Source organism: Parambassis ranga, chromosome 22 (assembly GCF_900634625.1).
Source record: "Parambassis ranga chromosome 22, fParRan2.1, whole genome shotgun sequence".
Lineage (NCBI taxonomy): Eukaryota > Metazoa > Chordata > Actinopteri > Ambassidae > Parambassis > Parambassis ranga.
The window spans coordinates 9524544-9547755 of NC_041042.1; the positions used below are offsets into that span (position 1 = coordinate 9524544).

Consider the following 23212-nt stretch of genomic DNA (forward strand, 5'->3'; position numbering starts at 1 on the left):
CATCCAGTGTGGTGTTATTAATGGTTAAATCCTCTTTCTTGAGGCTTCTGTGGCAGCAGGTCTAGTCAAATTTTAGTTCTGAAAGGTAACAGCTTTTCAATTAGTGACTCTGGATAGTTGGACCCACTTGGACCCACACACACACATAACACACATCAATCATTGAGGTGAACTTCTCTTTTTTTTTTCTTTTTTACCTCAAATTTCTCATCACCAAGTGTAAAGTCTGTGAATAATTCACACCGTGGCCACACAGCAGCTGTTAGCCTAAGCATTGGTGCATGAAATTTGTCGTGATTTTGTGCACACAGACTGCTGAACATTAGGTGCTCTTGTGTAAACAGGTGAAACAGCTGGATCCAGTCCTGCACTGCCTACGACTGCACCGGCAGGCGGGACAGGACGTAGAGGTTCGATACGTGGCTCCCGGCGAGCTCCTCCATGATGTGGTGAGAACAAACATGCACGATCTCACCCAGATACACAGCACACTTCATTATTTGCGCCTTCTTTTAATGTGCATTGATTTGTTTTATATCACGCTGTAGGTCAATGATCAGCTGGAGGTGGTCCCAGCAAATGTGTTTACACTGCATATGAGCCGGCCGAGTGGCACTGGAGACTTTGGTGAGCCAGCCTCATTGAGGTCTATTTGTGTCTGTAGGTGTGTATACCTCATGATCCAGTGTGTAACCCTTATGTGAACTCCTATCTGCCAGGTTTTGCAGTAACCGGACACATAGACACCCAGAAGAACAGCAGGATTTTTGTCAGTGAAGTGCTTCCAGACGGACTGGCCTTCCATGAAGGTTACTTCACAAACAATCCCAAAATTACCAATACCCTACTGAAACGTGCATTTTTTTCTATAACATGCTTAACTGTGTACCCAGGTCTGCGTCCAGGCGATGAGATTCTGGTTCTGAACAGCCGGTGTGTGTCCAGTCTGGATTTGACGTTGATACAAACCCTGTTTTCAGAACAAACCCTGCACCTGAGCCTGAGGCGGGACGGTCCCCTGCCACCAACAGTGGCCTCGGACAAGCCAGCCCCACTCTGCAGACACAACCAGGAGGCTCGTGGCAAGCACCACCGAGCCAAGTCCTCCTCAGGTGCTTTGATCTACACGTACACAGACATCACACACATTATTACACCAGCTACAAACATGTAGATTATTTTTGGAGATGTTTTTCATTTACATGCTGATTATCACTTAATACATAACATAGTAACTTTGAAAGTGGAGGTGTTAGATGCCCTTTAGTACTCCTTGTGTGTGGCAAAGTGGCAAAAGAGAGAAAAGTGAACCTATAGCTTGCCTAATACAACAACTTCTACACATCTAGTTAAGTTGCACCTTTTCAGTTCTATAAGAACGCCTTAATTTAGTGCTTCCTCTGTGTTACTTTACCTCTCCACAGTCTTAACACAAAGTTTGATTCCGTTTTTTTTGTCGTTTTCAGTTGAAAGTTCATAGGTGGGACGTTCTGTAAAGTCACACACATACGCAATTACCCCATTGTGGGAAAATAAAGGTTTCCTTATTCTTAAAAAGCAGTAACTATACTGTATGTCACCAACAGCCACGACAGTTCTGTTTAAGTTAAGAGCTCCACTTCCTTAAAAGATGCACAGTCTCTCTTGAGCAGTAGAAAACAAAGCTTCACAGCTGCGTGTATCCTGGAGGACTAGAAAAACAACCCAGGAGGGGCTTTTGACCGCAGAGGGCTCATTATCGCTGAGAATGTATAGTATCCTGTCGGCTCGGTTTAATCTCAGTGTGGACGCGAGGTGTCAGAACTGAACTGTAAGGTCCTCCATGTCACTGGACAAACACAGCTGATACCCAGCTGGTAGAGAAACAGTGTGTGTTTGTGTGTGTGTGCATTGCTTAAAGCTTGCTGAGAAGGTAAGGGAGATTCAACCAGAGAGATATTTTGTGTGGTGTCACCAAGAATTTGTCATTTTTTTAATGATGCTTTGTCAGAGCAAGACAGGATGTGCTATTATCTGTTCTCTGCAGAGGAAATTCAAATTGATACATCAGTACAACTATAATGCAGACATCAAGAAAGACATGCATAAACGGCATGAATAAGAAGCAAAAATAAAAATGAGTAATTGAATATATCTGATTTTAAACTGTATTTTCATGGCTGAAATAATTCACCAATGAAGCAACAGGTGTCTTAAATTTACACAAATTGAACACATTTATATTTTTGTAAAGTCCGCTTTGTGTGAGCTACAGTGAACGGAGGTGTTAAAACTGACTCAGCAGAGTTGAATACAGGATGTTGTGGGTGAATAAAGAGAAAGAAACTGATGCCACAGAAAACAGTCAACACAAAAGAGTCAGTTTCAGAGAAAGTGTTAAGCATCATCTTAATGATAGCAATTCATTAACAATGCCTCCACTTTAGCCATAATTAAACACAAAGGGATTAATGACTCGAAGGCCTCATTACTGCAGTTGGTGTGATCAAAGTGCCTGCAGTATTCCTCTCTGGCTCTAGAGGGTGCAGAATCCCAGGCAGGCTGAAAAGGAGCCTGGGAGGTAAATGCCTTCAGTGGGGGGGGGGGGGGGGGGGATTAACACTTGTCTGACACAAATTACAAGAAGAACTTTGAAATGGCATTCCTAGAAGGAGGATGTCTGTCATCTGGTTCTCAGCCTGCTGCAAATGTATAAGAAAGGAGAAATGACAGCAGATGACTGTGTATCTTTAGAAACTCTGTTCTAGCTCTTAGACATTTATTGACAGTGCTTAAAAATGAGACGTTCATCTCCGCAGGAGGCCCACAAGTTTTCTTTTGTTTCCTGCCGTCACATTGGCCTGCCTCCCAGGCTACAATCAGGAATAAAGTCTTTTCATGTGCCAACTGCTACACAGTTTGTCCTTTGGACCTTGAATTTAATGAGAAGTAGGCAGAGCAGAAAATGTTTTCAAAACATTCCGATTGTATCATTTCTTATGGTTCATATGCAAATATACATTTTATTTAGAGGCATTTTGAGGAACATGAGCAGTGAACTTTGTCTCGGCTGAATGAGGACAGAGATAACAGAGTCTTTAATTAGAATTGTCGAGTGTGTTCTTTTTTTGTTGGGATAACTAAATGCCCTTGCCATTTTTAGTCTGGAGACATATTTTAGTTCTCAGCGACTGGCAGACGCCCATGATGGCTTCACACTCTTAACTAGGCAGCATTGTTTGTGTTTTGTGGTCAGAAGAAGGATGGGCCTCAGCAGAAACCACCACAGGGCAGATGTCATAGTAATGGGTGGTATAGAAAGACAAATAGAAACACAGTCACACTCTCTCTGCCTCTCTCCAGATGTGTGTACTGCAGCCGACGGCAGCGAGTCCCTATGCGTAGGACTGGACAGCGGTAACTCCCACTGCGCACACCGGCCCGTTCAGCACAGCAAGGTAGGAGGAGCCCCAGTGACAGAAAGAAAATGTTTCCATCTCTTTCCAAGCTCTGTTACCTCTCTTTCCTTCTAGCTTCATGTGTGTGTGTGTGCATTAGACAACATGCTATCCTGTGTTTGTGCCCAGTCACAGTGGCAGCTGTGGGGTTGTCAGAAAGCAGACTGGCACCAATCCTTAGCAGTACCATAATTAGGATACTCCATCATAGCCACTGGTATAAACACAGCTTATTACTGTCATGTAGACAGGATGCAGACTGAGAGAAGAGGCTGTGTCTCACTGACACACACACGCACATGAAGAATGTTGTGTCTGCGGTAAAGGCCACATCTTTCTAAAGATTCATCTTGTCCTCCTCACCTTTCCTCAGTTTACTCCATTATATACAGACTTGTTTTTATGTGAAAATAATGCATATAGACAGACTTTTTCTTGGTGGTGACATATTCCTGTCTTTGGTCAAGGTACACTGCACTTAATACAGCGCTCCCTTTTAAACCACTTTAGAGGAATCTCTAAAGTCTCCTCTATAAATATGCCAACAAGCAGATGTCCCTCATGAATAATGGCAGATTGGATGCCTATTTCTATCCAATCAGTTGTCGAATACCCGGTCAGGTTTTTTGATATGTAAACTAACTTTATTGAAGTCATTAAACTGAGCGTGAGCCCGTGTCCATGGGGAATTACGCCTCAGTAGTGTGGTAATGCAATACTGAAAAGTCTATGTGCTAGTGTTTATTGGGAGCACTAATGTCTGTGTGTGTGTGTGTGTGTGTGTGTGTGTGTGGTCGCAGTAAACAGCCGTGTGTTAATGATGTAGACACGGCTGGACGCCTGAGAGAAGCGGACGTGTGTGTGCATTCATGCATATTCACCTACTCTTGCATCACCTGGCTGATATTTCATGTCCTTCAAAGCCGTGTACAGTAGCTGTTAGTGCAATTGTGAGTGCATGTTTGGCTAACTTGCCCATTATGTAATATGGGCTAAATGAAAAGGGAGCAGGCATTAGTGTTGTGCTCATTTCATCGAGGATTCATTGATAGTGAATCCAGGCCAAATATCCAGAAAAGCATGTTAATTGCTCTAGCTGCCTGGGCTTTATTCTAATTGCCTGTGTCAGAGGATGCCGTGCAGTATTTGACCTAAGGTCACCCAGGAGGTGGATTAGAGAGGACAACTTGCCCTCTTCTCCTTTCTCTGTTCACTTAGTCTCTCTTTTTGTTTGCCCAGCGACATGAGTCAGTCCCACTGCGCTGGGATCTGCACTGCACCACTGCTGCTGCTGCTGCTGCTCAGCTCCCTGCCATTTATGTTTTACTGAGGAATAAATGGAAGATAGGTGTGTGTGTGTGTGTGTGTGTGTGTGTGTGAGGAATGTGCGTCTGTGTCACTGTTTGCACTGTATACATGCCCATGAAGACACAGAAGGCGAGAAAAAGCTCTTGCCATCAGGAAAAGTAGCCCACTGTGGAGGAAATGTAAAAAAGAAATAAAAATAAAATATAAGGTGCGATATTAGGGCTGGTAAATCACATTTTTGCTGCCACACAGGGCAGGATTTAATCACCGCACAGCCATCAGCTTGTTTTCTGGGGCGGAGAGAGAAAGAAATCGAGTCACCGGGTAGAAAATCAGCCATGTATCAGCATATCGGTTCACACGTGCATGGACGCACCTTTCTGAAAGTCAATGAAGACAGATGGAAAGGAAGGAATAATTTCAAGCCTCTTGTCACACCTTGTAATCGGCCGCCTCACTAGACCAGCTACCTTTTGATTAATTGGTCTGTTGCATTCCAATTTGCGCTTATTACACAAGAGAGGTCTGTGTGTGTGTGTGTGTGTGTGTTTGAAGTGAAGTGCTGACTAGCCACAGTTAACAGCATTGTTTACCACAGAATTAGTGGTTGTGATTCTTGTGTCTGTAAGTAACATAATGAAACATTTGACTATGAAGCACCATAGCAATTGGTTTAACACCTTTTTGTGGTACCATTGTGAGCTCAGCTAATCGATTAGGGGAAAAAGTCAACTGAACCACCACAAGGCACCTTTAAATTGCATTGATTTGACATGGATTGAACTGATATAGTACAGTAGGATGTGTGTAGACAATAGTGCTTCACCTAATCTCCACTAGTTTATGAACTGAAGGGCTTGATGGGGATTTGTTGGCTGGCAGTTCATAACACATTCCCATGCATACATGAGAACTTATGTATGCTTCTATAGCATCCCAGTAGACAGATGGAAGGACATGGCAAGTGATCTGGCATGATCAGGGTTCAATCACATGGCACCAGTCCATGGTGGGAAGTCACACACTCAGAAATTAACTAGGATTTATTGAAGGCTTCTCTTTCTGAAATAACAGCCTTTCACTACAAAGCTGATACTGTTTGATTATTGAGTAATGTTTTTCCAAAGAAATATTTCCACGCTTCTCTTATGGGAATAGTAGTTATTTTCTCAGTCTGATCAAGTTATATACTGTTATAGAGGTGTTTGACATCCCAGAAGTCAACGTCAATCTGATTCGCTGATGGATTATTGCGTGTGTTTTGTTAGATGGAATTAACTTTACAAAGGAGCATCTCATTAGGATTTTTAAAATGAACTCTACAGTCAGTGGTGCTACCACTGTCATTTGCATTGAATGCTGTCTTATTTTTCTTTTCCATAAACACACTTTCTGACACATGGTAAGGTAGACTGTCATGTCTTGTGTTAAAGCAAAGGTTAAACAGTGGACAGACATATTAAGCCTCTTTGCATTTGTCCAGACCAGACATTTCAGTAAGAGCATTTAAATGGACTTATGAAGCGTGCTATGACTGGAGCCACGCTCTGTCTGGCTGTCACTACACAGAGATTTGGCTTGATTCACTTGATTCAGGCACTAATGTTGTTAGGCTCAGGATGTAGTAAGACGTAGGTCTCTGTATATGTAGTGGACTGCAGTCTTTGTGCTGTCATTCTGTCCTTTTCATCCTTTTTCCTGGTGTTTATTTTTACTAGTCACAGTGGACAAAATGAGTCTGTGTGTAGGGAAAGTTTTAGTTCTTACTTGTCATGGGTCAGAGACTTCTAAATGATACAGATGTTAGGTGTGTCTTCCTCAGATATGAATCTTCCTTGGAGCTACAACCAGCCCCTCCCTAAACTTTAGAGAAACTCTTGCTGTGTGTGTGGGTCTTTAGGATTGTAGTGGAGGGAGGGGGGCAATTTAGGGAAGTGTGTGTGTTATGACTAAGCCCATCAGTCGCCATCTGGCCGTGAGCAGGCTAATAATCTGAGCTTACTGCTGTCAGCACAGTTAATACTAGCCTGCTACTATCAGTCCAGTCTACTGTAAACAAGTTGGAAAGGCAACAAGGAATTGGAGACAAAAACCTAAAAACAAAGAGCGACGGAGTGACCAGCAAGGATAAACAATGACCAAAATCTACCTGGAATGACCACAACAACAGTAGCCAGCCCCGGAATGGCAGTAGCTGTGCCTATTGGAGCCCCAACAGGGAAGGATGAAGATCCGCAGCCGTGCCTATACCTCACCACAGTGATCGAGCTCTTTATGCAGGACCAGTCGCCGGCCCAGGCTCTGTGCTCCCTCCTAGCCATGTGCTGGTTCTGGCCGTCCGGCTGTGACGGAGGAGAGAAGGACGTGTTCTTTGGGTCTGCTCTGCTAAGCCTGGGACGGCTCCTTAAAGAAAAACTGGCCTGCCTGGTCCAGGACATGTCTGCCTGTCTGTCCTGCCAGAGAGACGCCAAAGGGGACAAACAGCCGGTAACTATGGGCTGCTCGATAATGTTAGGTGTTTTGCACTGAGTGTGTGAGTGTGAGCTGATACTATGAATGTTCACACTTGAGCTGCAAACCTTCACACAACTCCCACAACCGTCTGTGTGTATGTGGTAAAAATATCTCTGCAAAAGCAAGTGTGGAGGAGTTTTAAGGGAATTCATGCCTTTATTTTCCATCAGCACATTTTCCATCACATTATTGAAATTTACCATTTTGGTCCTGACTGAAATGTCTGTTGAACAATGAGATGAATTGGGTGAAAGTTAATACAGATGCTGATTATGAGGATGGGGTAAATGACTCTCTAGTCAACATCCCAATGATTTAAACCCTTCAGTCCTCGTGTACGTTTCACACTGGCAGCAGATGGGAGCGGGCCAAGGGTCTTTTTAGTGTTACTTTTGGTTCTGTCTTGCTGGAGGCTACTGCTACAATATTTCCTCAGCAGTGAAGATTTAACTGTACTGGATCAACATGCAGTTTCTGTCATTATGGGTGTGTGTTCATGCTCCCTTTGCACAGTGACATTACATCATTTTTGGTGTGGAGAGTTTGGGTTTTGTCCTTTGCTTCTGATTCACCCAGACTGAGCGTTTGGGGGTCAGACAGATAGCTGTGTGGGGATTGCCATCAAGCTATATTTACAATTTAACAAGCATTTTCACTTAACCTTTCATCTAGTTATCGGCATCTTAGAGTGAGAATAGCGTGTAGTGCTAGCATTACTTTGCCTTTGTACTGGCAGTCATGCAGTGGAATGGATGTGAATAGCCTTGGGGACTGAGTAAGAATGGGTGCTTTAATCTAGAGCTGGCTTCATTATTAAAACACACTCTTCTCCCAAAGTCCTTCGAGACTTGGCGGAATAATATTTGTTTAGGATGAATAATAAAAGGCATAAATGGGCTTGAGTGGAGCGAGACGGAACCAGCCCTCCCTCTCATCTTCCACTCTCCTCCCCTTTGCTCTATTTGATTTATGAGCGCACGTCTTCCTTTATTGAGCTTTGAAAAGAAGATGGCATCGTGGCACTATAGCCCACTAACATGGCAAATGAATCACTGGCCTGCCTATCGGCCACCAGGCCTCTACTCTCTTTCTCTCTCTGCCTCCTCGCAGTGTCATGACAAGGCTGTTTCCTGTGAGGGATGGGTAAAGCCAACCCCATGGGTATGCCCGTATTTCATCCCGTCTTCATCCCCCTGCACCCCCCATGCATTTGTTTGTTTATTTCTGCTAAGATGGGGCTTCTTCGCTTTCAAAGCAAAAAGGCGCCGGCTTTGATTTCAGCGTTTCATCCACAAAGCACACAGAGCTGTGTAATGACTCCACCAGAGCATGAGCATGGAGATGCAGATGGTCTTTAGAGTTTATCCCAGTCGGACACAAGTTGGCTTCCAAACTTGAGAAAACAAGCATCGGAATATGGCTCAAATGAAATAATAATTAAGCAACATTCATACAACGTTGTGTAAGAGGATGTGGCAAACATTGGACCTAAAACCCTGCTTGATGAGGCCTCAGAATGATTGGAACGGGGTACTTGTTTGCTTCAGATGGTGCCTTTGAGGGAAAGAGTTTGAACAGAGGAACACACATCGGTAAGAGGAAACTTGAAGTGTATGTTTTGAAATACATTTTAAGTACATTACTCTTCTTTTCCCACACTTTGTTTAATTTTCTCGACTGTGTGGCAGTTTCCAGAACTAGCAACATTTTTATAAAAATAGCCTTCATCTGTTTGTTTATTCCATGTGAGCAATACATGTCACGTTTTATTCTTGTGTGAGGCCATAGTTAACATTCCTGCCCCGTTACCCCCACCGGCTCAGAGCCTCCCATTTTTGAGTCAGCCATTCCTCTGTGTGTGGAGGTAACAAGCCAGAACAGTCTACATTGTACTGCCACTATTGAGAGACTGGACACTGATGCAGCCCTGGGCCTTTCCATTCAGCTCTCTGGAGATCACACTAGAGAGGTCACCTGGTGGTGAACAGGAAGGGAAGAAGTAGAGGGAAGAGGAAGGAGAAATGGGGATATCTGGAGGGGAGTGCACAGAGGAAATCAGGATGCATGGCAAGGTGCGAAGGTAGAGACAGTGGAAGAGCTGATGCTGATGCAACGACACGGATGGTAATAGATGCAAAAGGAAGAGTTTCACTTCTATTTGCAAAAGAGGTCGGGTTCTCCACCACAGACTGATATGCAAGCCGGCAGCAAGTGCTTTTTCTCTGCCTACGCTCACAGAACGACAAGATGCAGGATCAATGGCTCAATCCCCATCACAGCCCACTCCGCCTCAGAGGCAGAGGTGTACCCAACACTGAGATGTCTGACCCAGGCCTAACAGAGAGACAGGCTGCAGTAAATTAGACAGCAAGCAAGGAAGGAGCAGGCTGAGGAAAGTTGAAGAGGGGACTGACTGATCATCAGATGAAAATCAGAAGTGGACAGAGACAAAAACCTTCAACGACTGAATCCCAGTCCAGATATATTTTTTTTGGACTTTCTTGAACCACCAGCAGACGGTTTCTGGAATCGTCATGCCATCCAGGGGAGGCAGGCTACGTAGGAAGGGCTGCTCGCTGGCCCGGAGGACCCGGCAGCAGGCCACTGCAGCGTGGAGGCTGCTCTACAGACTGCTCTTCATGGTGACCAGGAGACTGGGAGAGGTAGAGAATATTCAGTGATTGTCTAATTTTTGAAAAAGACAAAAAGTCAGCCCTGCTGCTGTTTTATGTGTCACTGCACATGAACGTAGGTTCAAGCAGGCCATTGAGGTTTCATTTTAGTGTGAGAATAAGGTTTCTTTATAGGTTTAGCCTGTATGTCATGGCAGTTTCTCAGGCCTGGTTGGAATAAAAGTGGGACTGGAGTCATCAAAAATAGGGACTTAACTTGAAAGGTGTAATATTTTGAAATGAAACACTTCTCTGTGACCTGAGGGATCTAGCAGCTGAGTGCTTGATGTCGTTTGAAATGCAACTGGAGACAAAATGACAACAGTCAGTTGTCAGTTCATTTATTTTTTTTAGCCTACAAAGGTTGACAAATAGCTCTGTTCTAAATTGACTAAAGGGCATGAGCAGAGGTAGAAACATGATCCCGAGCTGACACCTGTCAGCAAGAAAACCTGAATAGGAATTCGGAGCTGTGCTGTCGGTTCCACTTGACGTTCATGGCCCTCCCAGGCTTGTCTCCCGCCTCTGCTGGCTCCTGTCCTCGGCACTTAATTGGTTATTTGGGCTGGCTGTCAGGCTGTGTTGGTGGGATTGTTGTGAGGCAATTGCAATTCCTGAGTCATGACTGTGTGGCTCTCACCCACCCTCTTTCCTTTTCTCCTTCTTTCTGCCCACCTTCTCTCCTTGTCACGCTCCAATGCAGGTAGCTGCTGCTCAGTGTTTATGAAAATCCCACGGCTGTGTGAGAGGTGTATTTTCATATGCATGCATATATTCCCCTTTCTTTTCACCATCTCTGTGGCTCCTCCATCATCTCATTTATGTGTGCGTGAAGGGAACATGAGCTCATATTGTTCCAGTGTGGGGGTGTGATGAGAATTAACTCGGCACTTGAGTGGCAGTGTGTGTGCTACCAAGTGCACACATGCTTCTAAAGACCCCAGACAAGCCTCCCCTTTGGGCTGAAATAAACGGCAGATATGACTGTTATCTGTCTCCACAAGGCTGCTCTCCCCTGTCTGGAGCTACCGGTGGGCCATTTGATGAATATGTTGCTCTGATATCCTTCAACCTCTGTGTTTCCTTCAGGCAATCTGCCCCCCACCCTCCTGTCCGCCTGCCTGGCGCATTACAGAGTTTTCCCAGACTGTGTATAAGTGAATGAAGGTTGACTGGTTCTGTGTGTGGCAGCATTATCAGTGTTGAAGGCAGATTTCTACAAAGTTTATACTGCTGTGTTTTAGAGTTAAGTATTTGGAAACATTACATTGTGTTTAAGTTAGCATGGTGTAGATTTGGTCTTGTTTTGGCCATGAATAGATCATAATGCTGTTTGTCAGCCCAGTCAGTGTGTGTTTACATATACAGGGGTGTCAGTTTGTCACATCTGAGCGCATCTTGTCTGCTCCTTTCAGAACATCAGCACCTACATCAGCGCACAGGGACACATTAAGTCCCCTCATAATTATCGGCCCACATTCAAAGAACCTCAGAGTGGAGCGCTGCGGTGGGTGGTAGATCACTTGAAAGAGGCTTAGCACAGACATACATAGAGGACATGGAGAGGAATTTTCCTTCTTTTCTCTGTTTCAGTCTCAGTACATACACTCCATACTGAAGTGTTGGAGGGCCGTCTCTGGAGTGACCATGCTATAATGAGCTAGCTGATGAGTCGCAGGCTTATTAATGGAAGCCTTGATTGTCCACAGGCTCTCTGGGAGTGAGTACCGCGGGGCGTTATTGGAGGGGGTGGGGGGCTCACACCAGTATCAGGGCTGAATGACTCAGACAAGCTTTCACACTCTGCTTGGGGAGTGTGCATGTCTGTGTGTCAATTCCTGCAGTGTTAGAATGAAGAGTTTATTGATCCATGTCTGCTGCTGTACAGTCATAGGTGCACTCGACTGCTTGCTCATGCGATATTTTAAATACCAGTGAGCACACACAGTCACACACAGAGTGCTGAGCAGCTGTTTTGTTTGGCATTGTGGCTGTCCCACCATGCTGTGTTGCTGTGCTGCAGATTGGAACCTGCTATTACTGGCACTTATCAGCCTCTGCTGATTTCAATGACTGGCCTCAGATTATAATGCTACATCATGTCATTCAGTTGGTATAAGACGGGCTAGCCATCATGAGGCTATTTTTAGCTCTGAAATCACATCATAATTGATGGCTTGCCCACTACAGTCTAGCAAACCTTGCCGTGGTTGATGAAGTGTTGTGCTTCACTAAGCTTGCCAGGTAAGAAAAATAGGTAGGATTTGATTAAGTGTACATACATTTATTGTAGTGCTTGAGAAGCACTGTATACGTCATAAGGTGGCAACCCTAGTGTGAAGTAGAAGGAACAGAGAGTCTGTTCCTCTTTGCTTCTTTTTTATTTCTCACGGAGCAGAACTGTGAAACTCATAATGGCTCATTTTTTGCCGCAGTAGCTCAAACTGCAAAATCTTACCTGCCACAGGCAAGACGTCGCAGTATGGCGCCTTTAGCTGATGTCACCTCAGGCGGTACAGTCCAGTATAAAGTGATGCAGATTATCTGTTTATGTACATCTGTGTCGCTGACTTCTTCTGGGGATTGCAGTTATCAAAGTGGAAAGCTGCAAACTGTTATATATTGTGTGAATGAGAAAGGAAACACATGAGCTACTAACCCCTCCCTTCAATCTGTTGATTGCATACTAATGCGTGACCACTTGGGATTTCCTGGCATGTCAGATTTTCTGGTACTGACATGATACAAAGCTGCATAACTGTCCATTATGGATTTAGAAGAATAATGAAATGTGCTATAATGCTATCTGCTGGGATATCCAGTTAGTATTTCAGATACACTGTGAAGTCTTTGATGCAAAGCCAATTAACATAGAGTGCATAACTAAATCTCCATAACATTCTTAGTATACCCAGGGGAGTCACTGACCATGCACAGTGTAGAATTATATACATCATTATTTTATACAGCTTTGGAGCTGAAATCATTAGTGAATGGTTAAATGAAGAATAATTTTAATGGATCCTTGAAAATGTGTGTGTGTGTGTGTGCGTGCATGTGTTTCTCATAACAAGTATGATCCTCACTTCATCCAGCTGGCTGTTATAATCCCTGAGCTGCATAACCTAAATACACCACCTCCCTCTTCTCCCTCTCTCTCTCGCCCCCTACAGAGCGTGGACACAGTGTGCACTCTCTACCAGTCCTTCCAAGAGGGGACGGGATCAGGCACTGGGGATCTGATGGACGATGCCAAGGACCCATCTGGGAGGCAGGGAGGGGAGTCACGGTCAGGTTCTCTGGGAGAGGCTACCATGCTCAGACCTTGCCCAAAGCATATGAGCGCCACAGAGAGGTTACGCAAGGTCATCCAGGAGCTCGTGGACACAGAGAAATCCTATGTGAAGGTCAGACTGCGAATATTTAGCCACGGTGACATTAGGATTTATTCTAAGAGGCTAGCATAAATATTTGATACAACTGGACCTTGCTAAATGTTGGAAAGCTACTACCCTGTCCCATTTTCCCCTTAACATTTTTTGATGTTAGGTTAAAAAAAAGGCAAGTATTAACAAAATGCTGTCTCCTGTATCACAGCCCTGCTCCTCCTCCTGTCTACCCTCATTTATTTCTCTCCGCCCAGTCACTTGGCTGCCCCCATGTTTTCCAATATGACCCCTTTCTCCCTGATGCACATTAAAAGCCACTATCATGATATTGTTGTTTCGGTAACACCTGTTATGGCTGGCATTTCCCCCTTATTCTTCATTCCTTCATTTTCCCCTGTGCACTCCTCTTCTTCAGTCTGCCGTTGAATTGTAATTGAGGACAGCGATTGTCCTCCCAGCATGGCTTGATGCAGGCCTTTTTGCTTGTATCCATGCACCACTAGCTGGGGTAGCTAGGGGAGTAAAGGAGCAGGAGGAAACTCATAAATCAACCTAATGAGAATATCCCCACTGATACCAAGACAAGCCACAGCCACATTAAAGAAATGGGGGGAAGATAGAGAGGAGAACGGAGGAGGAATGAGTTGATTGTGGTGGTGAGGGTGACTACTGGAGGTTATAGAGAGAAAAATAAAGGGAGAGTTGATGATTAAATGTGTTTTAAAGGACAGACAGGTTAAGGGATAACGTTGTTATATTTCTTGTCACTGACCTTTTTTCTTGAATTTGTTTGCGTAGGACCTGGCCTGTTTGTTCGAGATCTACCTGAAACCCCTGCAGAAGGAAACCTTCCTCACACAGGACGAGGTATGTGGCAGCCACATATAAAATATTGAATGTATAGAGAGAGGTGTAGCACCCAGAGGTGTGTCCTGGGAGGTGCTGAATCTATATAGGATGTCAAATTCATTGACTGTTTATTACTCATGGGTGAACTCTGCCTGGAGGACAAATTAGCATTCCCCTGCTCTGACCTTCCAGCATCCAGAGGGACACACCAATAAAGGCTTATGAGTAAACCCACCCTTGAATGCCACATGATGGCTGCTGATATTTGTGCAAAAGAGATTTTTCTTCATTTGACACCTGGAAATTGTGGCAAATTGCAACATGCTAATAACCTTATTGTCACTCTCCAGCTCTGCTCAGCTGTTTCAGGCATGACCTCGAGCGCAGTGTCCCTCCTAAGACACAGTAGTCGATAGGCCCCTGAGCACTGGGGAAAATTAAAAGGCCATCATGGTACAATGGTACATGTTGGGCACGTTTGCCCCTGAACGGCTTTTAATGAAGAGGTGATCCTGGCTAATTTGTGCAGGAGTGTGTGTAGGACAGACCTTTATACATTTATGTGTGCTGCATTTCTGGCAGGGCCATATCTTGCCCCTAAGTGCCTTTGTCATAGATGGAGCCATCAGAGTGGAGGTTTTATAACGCTCCAGGGGGCTGCACTGACTGACTGTTATGATTTACAAGGCTCATATTCCCTGACTCTCTTCCTTCTTCTTCTCTGCTATTTTCCTTCAATAAAATCCTTATTCATCAACACAGTTCTTTACCATGTCATCTTTCTAACTATATATCTACCTACCCTGTTCTCCCTCTCAGATGGAGAGTCTGTTTGGCAGCCTGCCCGAGATGCTGGATTTCCAGAGAGTCTTCCTACAGACGCTGGAGGAGAGGATTGCCTCCTCGCCTGACTTCAACACCCTGGAGACCCCCTCGCAGTTCAAGGTGAGATATACAAACAAAGTAATATCACATTGATTAAATGTCTAAAGATTTTATAAGTATCGACAACATTGTTCCAAAGCCAGGTGATTTCAGCATCCATTCCAAAGGAAGTCACAATCTTTGAGATCTTGAGGTTTATAAATTATTGAGGCCAGGTGACAGGAACGTCATAGGCTGATTTATAGGCTTGACACGGCAAGGTGTGCGGTCTATTGATTGAGGCAGCGGTTCACTGGCTGGATTGTGAGTTGCTGAAAGCTAGTGTACTCAAGAGGTTAGGTGAGAGGGAGAGGACAGAGGGGGCGATGAATTGCCTCCCAGGAGAGGGAGGACATAGTGATCCGGTCATGACTTCACATGTTCGCACTCTTTCATCCTTTCTCTTGCTTTGTGTGGAGCCGCTCTCTCCATCTGTTGTTTAACACATAGTCCCTGCATTTGTGTTTTTCTCTACTCAGAAGCTGCTGTTTTCTCTTGGGGGTTCATTCCTCTACTACGCTGACCACTTCAAGCTTTACAGTGGCTTCTGTGCCAACCACATCAAGGTCCAAAAGGTCCTGGAGAGAGGTACTACATACACTTAAACACACAGTCACAGTGGTCTAAATGCATTCCTCCTCCACAGTGAATTTGGCATGTTATAAAGACATATAATCCAAAGTGTGCCACACCCCTGCTTAAATTCCACTTCATTGCATACATGTTGCATCACTGTTGAAGGTTTGGCCTTCTTTTTTGGGAAGCAAATCAATTATGTATGAAAGTAAATGTCCTAAAGTGACACAGTGGATGAAAATAATAATAATTTACTGCAAGCATCGCTCCAGCTCTAACATCCTCCACAGACTGGATAACATATTTCAAAACATTCACCTGTTTTACAAACAGTGGAAGCTGAAACAAATACATGCACATATTAATACACAGCCTTCAGATGACCTTGTCCACCAACAGCAGATATGTGGCCATGACAGACCTGAGAGTTCCAATAACTCCTTGCTTCTCAGCTGCATGTGACAGTGTAGAAATTTCAAAGTTGATTTATGCGGCCTTTCTGCCACAATTCGGGACCAGTGCCCAGTACAGAGACAAATGTTGGCTTCTTTGTTGACATAGGAGGATGGGGTAAAGAGGGCAAATTGCATCCCTGTGCTGCTTAAATCTGCCCTATTACTAGGACTGTGTGGGATATTCCTCGAAGTAAGCAGCGGGATGGATATTTAATAGGATTAGACAGGAAGAAAAACACTCAGAAGTCTTGGGTGGGTCAGAATTACCTAGAGGAGAATTAAGTGCAGGAAATATGGTAATCAAACATCAATCGTACACGAAGCAGTTTTCAGCACTGTTTGATATTCTGATCAAAAAAATTGTGGAAAAGTACGCTTTTCTAAATAGATCTTTTCCTGCAGTCTAGTTTTGAAAACTATTCCTTTCATAAGCACCTGTGATTATATAGTATAGTGATAATTCTTAAGTGCTTAACAAGTGGGCAGTGCTGGCTTGCCTCCAATGCACGAGGGTTTACACAACCTACCCTTTAACCAAAGATAGTCGGGTGTATCATATTATAGACGGTGAACACAAACTAATATTAGAACAACAGGTAGCACAGTAATTACATGTTAGAGATAAAAACAGCTGCACTGTTTAACACTCTGAATATATATCTATCCCTGCATGATAAGAGAACTCCCAGCACAGCCTGGTCACAACCAGCTGATTCAAGGACACACAGAAGAAGAAGAAATCTGTGGGTGTTTGTCAGCCCTTTAAGTAATTATATGCCCGACTCTGCCGTCTTCATCACACCCCTCCCCTCCTCGTCATGCCAAGGGCCCCGAGTTGCCTTAGTTTCTCTGTTTATTTGTCGACTCGTTAATTGCCTGCCAATTACTCTGGGAGGTGTCGATGTGGCTGCCTGTCTGTGGCTGGGAGTGCTATAATTAATACTTTAATGGCCCCCCTCTGTAAGCGCTGTGGATGCCTACTGCTCTGGGAAAATGTCACCACCTTCATAGAAAGCCCGTTCTGAAATACACCTGCCATTTCACACTGCACCGTGAAAACTAAACTAAGACGTCCTAACTTGATTATTGTAGTCACCTTATGCTCGGTTTAGCTTAAGACTCAGAGTTGGTGCACTAAATGTAATGGATGCAATTGCAATTATTTTCACTTACTGCATAGTAGGTGGAGGAGAATCCTACACCACCCCCTGCTGGAGATATGTAATTGCACCATGATTCTGCACTGACCCACATTTGTGTGCTAGGTCTGTGCTTAACAATAAAGCCACATGTCCTTAACTATCTGTGCTTGAGGCCATTAGAGTACAGGAGGAAACAAAGATGCTGAAGCGTCTTAATTCAGCTTGTGTGTGTGTGTTTTCCTTAGCTAAGACGGATCAGGCCTTTAAGGAGTTCCTGGATGCAAGAAACCCCACCAAGCAGCACTCTTCCACCCTGGAGTCTTACCTGATTAAGCCAGTACAGAGGGTGCTGAAGTACCCCCTGCTGCTGAGAGAGCTGGTGTCCCTCACTGATGCTGACAGCGAGGAGCACTACCACCTCACCGGTAAGAAAAGAAACACATATACATTTACACTCATGTGCTGAGATATAAATACAGAGCACATTCACACTTGGCCTTTCACTGTTGCACTATAGTGCAATCATCAAGTGACAAATCATGTCACAAAGCATTTTCCACTGCACAATAACCTCATAATTAGCTAATAAAACACAAAGAGTGGAGAGTGGACCCCTGTTATGACACACTTCTTTGCCTTTGTCCACGCAGAGGCCCTGAAGGCTATGGAGAAGGTAGCCAGCCACATCAATGAGATGCAGAAGATCTACGAAGATTACGGCTCAGTGTTTGACCAGCTTGTTGCTGAGCAGACTGGCCATGATAAAGAGGTGCATACACATTCTCAGACGATGATAATAATCACTCTATTCCAACAGACTTTCTTAAAGGGCTTTTCGTAGAAACACTGAAAAAGCAAACTGTTTATCACAATCAATTTGAGCCATTTGAACCCAGCTAACTATCAGTAGAGCAGAGTGAAGCTGTTTACAACATGCTGTGTGCATTGCCTCTAGGGGCTGAATATATTTACAAATTGATGGAATATTTAGTTGGTAACTACTGCAGTATAAAGATTCAAAGTGAATGCTAAATAATGTTGTCTAGAGTACAGTGTGCAATATAGAAGTTTGCATTAAAATCAGCTTCAGTCTGTGGATAAACACTAGAATGGAGTGTGTTGAATAGGCATGGTTGCTCAGTATGTATCTCACAGAGCCATGAGAAGCCAAACGTCTGTCTGGCTGCTTGTTCTTGTGCCTCAGCTCTCTTTTAAACTGTCTCTTTCAGGTCACAGAGATTTCTATGGGAGAGTTTCTCATGCATTCCTCAGTGGTCTGGCTCAACCCTCATCCATCGCTGGGACGCATGAGAAAAGACCCAGAACTGACCGTGTTTGGTGAGTCTTTCTCTGTAAGACCTACTGACAGCTGTGCACTAACCCACATGGACTAACCTTGTTTTTGGTGGCACATTTGTGATGTTGAATGCAACACAACCCTAGAAAAACAACAGAAATGCATACTTGTTTGGAGTCAATTGCCTTTTAGTTGGATATGCACACTTATTTCAGTATAAAGGGGGATAGATTTGTTGTTAAATGTTTAATCAGTGTATTGGGTTTATTCTAAAGCCACACTGACTGTTTATGTAGCAGCACTCAAACTGATCTCAGAGAATTTTAATATCCATCGCTGTTATGTTGATGGAGGCTTGAAGCTGGAATCTAAAATGCTTCTGTGGGTTGCACTCCTTCGGTCGGCTTTCCCCAAGAGGCATTCACAGTTAAAACTAAAACACTGATGTCTTCTCTCACCAGTGTTCAAGAAAGCTGTGATACTGGTCTACAGGGAAAACAACAAGCTGAAGAAAAAGATGGTAAGTGTTGTGTCTGTTTCACTTATTTCCTGCTGTGCCACGATACTGTATTTTTCTCTCTGATACCTCATGCGGCATTTTGTTTGTTTGCGATGACCAGACCAACCCTCGTTCAGCACTGTCTCACGGAGATTCGGACCCCTTCAAGTTCCGCTGGCTCATCCCGCTCTCTGCGCTGCAGGTCAGACTGGGAAATACTGCAGGTAAGAGAGCGGCACTAAATCACTCACAAAGTACATGCACTAAATCTTTCTGTTCCTTCATATTACCACACACACCTCTGAGCTCATTCTGCATGCCCACACATCCCCTCGTCTGGCATTTTCTATTCCGCTCCCCTCCCATCTTATCTCCTCCTGAAACCATAAACCATATTTGGACTGTGTGATTAAAAGCCTCTCCTTTATTTCCCCGCTCTGCTAGGAACAGGCACAGAGAGCAGCTGCATCTGGGAGCTGATTCACTCCAGGTCTGAAGTGGAAGGGAGACCAGAGACAGTCTTCCAACTGTGCAGCAGGTTAGAGATTAAACTTTCAGGTGGAATCAGTGATGAGTAATTCTGGCGTTGATTCATAGTCCATTTCTTTAGAACAAGGATATTTTTCTAAGGATGATAAAAGTTACTTAAAATTTTAGTTGGTTGGCCCACAAGCAATAATGAATAATAATGTCACAATGTTAATGCACCGCTGGATTCTAGTTTGTGTTTGAGATGTTACATGGAAGTCCATCTTGTCAAGCTTTCTACTATAAAATCATTTTGTCTATTTACATATGTAGCTCTGTGTTTTTCCTCATCATGCACCCCAAAGCAGACACATTAGGCTATTGTATGATCCTATTATATGTCTGCTGCTGTGTTAAGTATTTCTTAGCACAAACTGCCTCCATTAGGACTGTGGTCAGATTGAAGCCTGTGACCGAGTTGGTAATTCTCATTACACACTGTGAAATTGGGATCACTTCTAATGAATTGAATCAGCCATTTCACCAGGGATACAATGAAACACTCTCACCAATCCTCTTCATCTATATTTAGTTTATGAGATCAGATTTTATATACCCTGTCCTCATGTTACTATGGTATCTCTCATGTGTTCTCTTCAGTGTGCCAGAGAGCAAGGTCAGCATCATCAAGGTGATCCGCTCCATCCTCAGGGAGAATGTGAGGAGGAACATGAGGAGCGAGGGAACGTTGGAGAGGAACTGTAAGGAGCGTCTGGCCCCGATGCGCAGCACCCTGCCCTCCTCCGCCAAGCTAGGTGAGATTTTAGAAGTATGTCTTATGTAAGACATATCTTCATATTCAAGATAGAAGAACAACTGTGAGTACCAAGTATACATAGGTGATAATTACTTTTAGGTCTTGCAACTGTTTTCCTCAGATACGATTTCCGACTTCTGTTTCCTCTGTTACCAGGTTCTTCCAGGGCTTCCTGGTTATGTAAGCTTCCAGTTGGGGAGCTGTCCACCCTGGGTGGAAATCCCAAGCAAGGGCCAGACTCAGATGAGGGCAGCCTTAGCAGTGGAACCTACAGCTTGTCCGGGGCTCTTCCAGCCTGCGCCTCCTCCGAATCCTTCCCCGCACAGCAGAACTGGTCTCAGACACAAGGGTCCAACTCTCAGCCCCGCTCCACCTCTGTGAAAGAGTCAGATATTTTAAGTGACGAGGATGACGACGGCTTTAGTGAAGGGGCAACAAGGAGGGACAGTGGAGACAGCAACTCGCCTACGAGTGCAATTGAGGTCCAGTTTCTCCAACTTAAACTGTCGGAGGACGCCATGCCAACATGTGCACCAGCACCCTGTGTGCAGCCTGAAGGAGTTGGGGACACCCCAGAGATTCAACCGAAGCTAGTACGACACTTAAACGCTGTAAAGAGGAAAACCGGTAGTTTCAGGAGGAGTCAGGCTGCACTGTTGAACATGAAGGAGCACAGCAGATCGTTGGACAGCCAGACAGATGCAGCACCGCCCTCTGCTATGTTTGACCTCAACACGTTGCTAGAGAGAGAGTTCAGCGTTCAAAGTCTGACGTCTGTGGTCAACGAAGACTGTTTCTACGACCCAGCTGAGAACTGTGCTGCAGATTCTGGAAATGCCACCTCCTCTTAGAGGCCAGCATGGACAGAGCAGGACTGATAATGGAGAGGGGGCTGTGTCACAAGTGGGAACCCTCCCCACCCACGGCCAACTGCAGGCTCTCTCAGTGTGACTGTGAAGCGTTGCCTGAAAGGAAGTCAGTCAAGTCTCACACCCGCCTGCAAAAGGTTAGGTGTAAATGATTGTTCTGATGGAAGCTTATTGGCTGGCAGACTTGGTTTCTCCCTCTAGACAGGCAAAGTGAGGTGATTTCAGTCTCAATGATAATGACTGCAATGAATCTGCCAAGCACTGATGTGTATCTGCGATCTCCTCCGCTCTTTGCCTCCTCCCCACAAACCGCCTGAGTGATGCGTTCCATTCAAGTTTTCCCACAGCTCATGCTGATTGGCAGTTCCTATTTGGCTTTTGACCTTTTCTATGAAGAAGCGGGGTCCTTGTCTGTCAGTCTCAAGTGTTGAAAGGATATGAAATAACAATCTCAGCTGGGGCACATGGGTGATTTGGTTTTATAGAACCAAACACTGTGGATAAACACAAGAAGTGCTGTTGAACTGAAGATTTAAAAAAGCTCACCACAGATCTATCAAGATCCATCTTGAGCTGCAAAGGTCATCAGAATTCCTGTGAAGAGGTGATTTGGCCTAAACAAACAGGAAGGAGAACAACTTGTGCAACGAAGCCTTTTTGCTGCATTTTGTGCACTAAAGTACACTGTTTGCCTATATTTGAAATATTTTTTATCTGTACAGGTTTTAATGTTAATAATACTGCTGTTTTTATTTATTACTAGGTTTGATTGTGTATATCTTAGCTAAGAAACCTTTTGGGTGAAGGCTTGAACTCTTGACTACAGACTGGGTCTGAACATGATGATGCAGTTTGATGTTCATCCTCTTCATTTTTAATGTAGCCGACTGGATTTGGTTGTGTTTCTCTAAAGATTGTAATTTCCAGTGTATCCAATGAAATGTACACATGTTTTTTGAGATAACTGCTTATTAATTATACTGCAATAATGTTTTCAAACCTGATGTTTCTTTTTATGTTTGTATGTATCCTGTATATATAATCTTTTCTATCTTTGAAACATTTATGTATACTCATACATACTTGACACTGTACAGTTAAGAAACATGGCAGGAATTTGCGATAAATGCAGCTGATATTTTTGTATTCATTGTTTGCCATAGCATACAGTACATACTGAGGTACTTAAAAAAAAAAACAAAAAAAAAAACAAAAGGCAAACCACTACTACATACATCACCCTTTCAGCTACTATGCCTTTAATGCTAGCATACCAATGAATGTGAATGCTCCATTCTTATGGAATTTGTTTTATAAATAAAAGTTTTTATCTGTGAATAATATTTGAGGAACCATTCTTTTTATCGCCCTTCAAAGTCTGCCACTTCAGGTTTGCATATTTTTCATCCACAGGTAAAGAAGTGCTAAGATTTAAGAGTCTTATCTTTAAGCTCAGTCTCTGGGCTAGACTTGACGGAGAGTCCCTGATTAGCTGTCATAAGAAATGCAGAATTCTATATCCTGACTTCGGAAGCCAAAAAAAAGGTATATCCTCAATAGAATACATAATTATCTGACAGAAGTGGGGCACAGTTACATGAGGAACAGAGGGGGAAATAAAACAGTACTGTGGTGCTGGGATTTAACACATGGACATACAATTAACCCATCTACACGGTGGAAACATTCTCTGTTGGCTGATTACAATTAGGCTTCTCCATGAGCACAAATAATTTGTTTTCTATTCATATCTTTCAGAAGACTGAACACACCGCAGCTCTCTTCCCACAGCCTCATTGCTTGTGGAACAGCTTTATAGATTCAGTTTGTTTTGGCTCATCTGCTAACCTTGTTGTCATCACTAAAAAGAGGTACGTGGGAATAAATTGAGTTGCTTACTGCTAGACCATTAAATATTTGCTCTACAGCAGCCCCGGTAGCTATAAATAATAATTGTGTGAAAATGTTTCATGCTAAAATTAGTGGCCAGTAGTGC

General features: G+C 44.0%; 1 protein-coding gene across 3 annotated transcripts in view; it reads left to right on the forward strand.

Annotated features, from left to right (window-relative positions):
• tiam2a (TIAM Rac1 associated GEF 2a) overlaps positions 1-22458 on the forward strand; it is a 79119-nt gene extending 56661 nt beyond the window's left edge. For all 3 annotated transcript variants that reach the window (XM_028395217.1, XM_028395216.1, XM_028395218.1), the window contains 17 exons: positions 345-449; positions 549-627; positions 720-809; positions 894-1112; positions 3343-3437; positions 13105-13338; positions 14119-14187; positions 14989-15114; positions 15573-15681; positions 17512-17691; positions 17917-18035; positions 18496-18604; positions 19025-19083; positions 19184-19286; positions 19507-19600; positions 20191-20345; positions 20504-22458. In XM_028395217.1, coding sequence (XP_028251018.1) covers positions 345-449; positions 549-627; positions 720-809; positions 894-1112; positions 3343-3437; positions 13105-13338; positions 14119-14187; positions 14989-15114; positions 15573-15681; positions 17512-17691; positions 17917-18035; positions 18496-18604; positions 19025-19083; positions 19184-19286; positions 19507-19600; positions 20191-20345; positions 20504-21198 — 2640 coding nt within the window. In that variant the 3' untranslated portion in view covers positions 21199-22458. The remainder of the gene's footprint in view (positions 1-344; positions 450-548; positions 628-719; positions 810-893; positions 1113-3342; positions 3438-13104; positions 13339-14118; positions 14188-14988; positions 15115-15572; positions 15682-17511; positions 17692-17916; positions 18036-18495; positions 18605-19024; positions 19084-19183; positions 19287-19506; positions 19601-20190; positions 20346-20503) is intronic.
• The last annotated feature ends 754 nt before the right edge of the window (positions 22459-23212 follow it).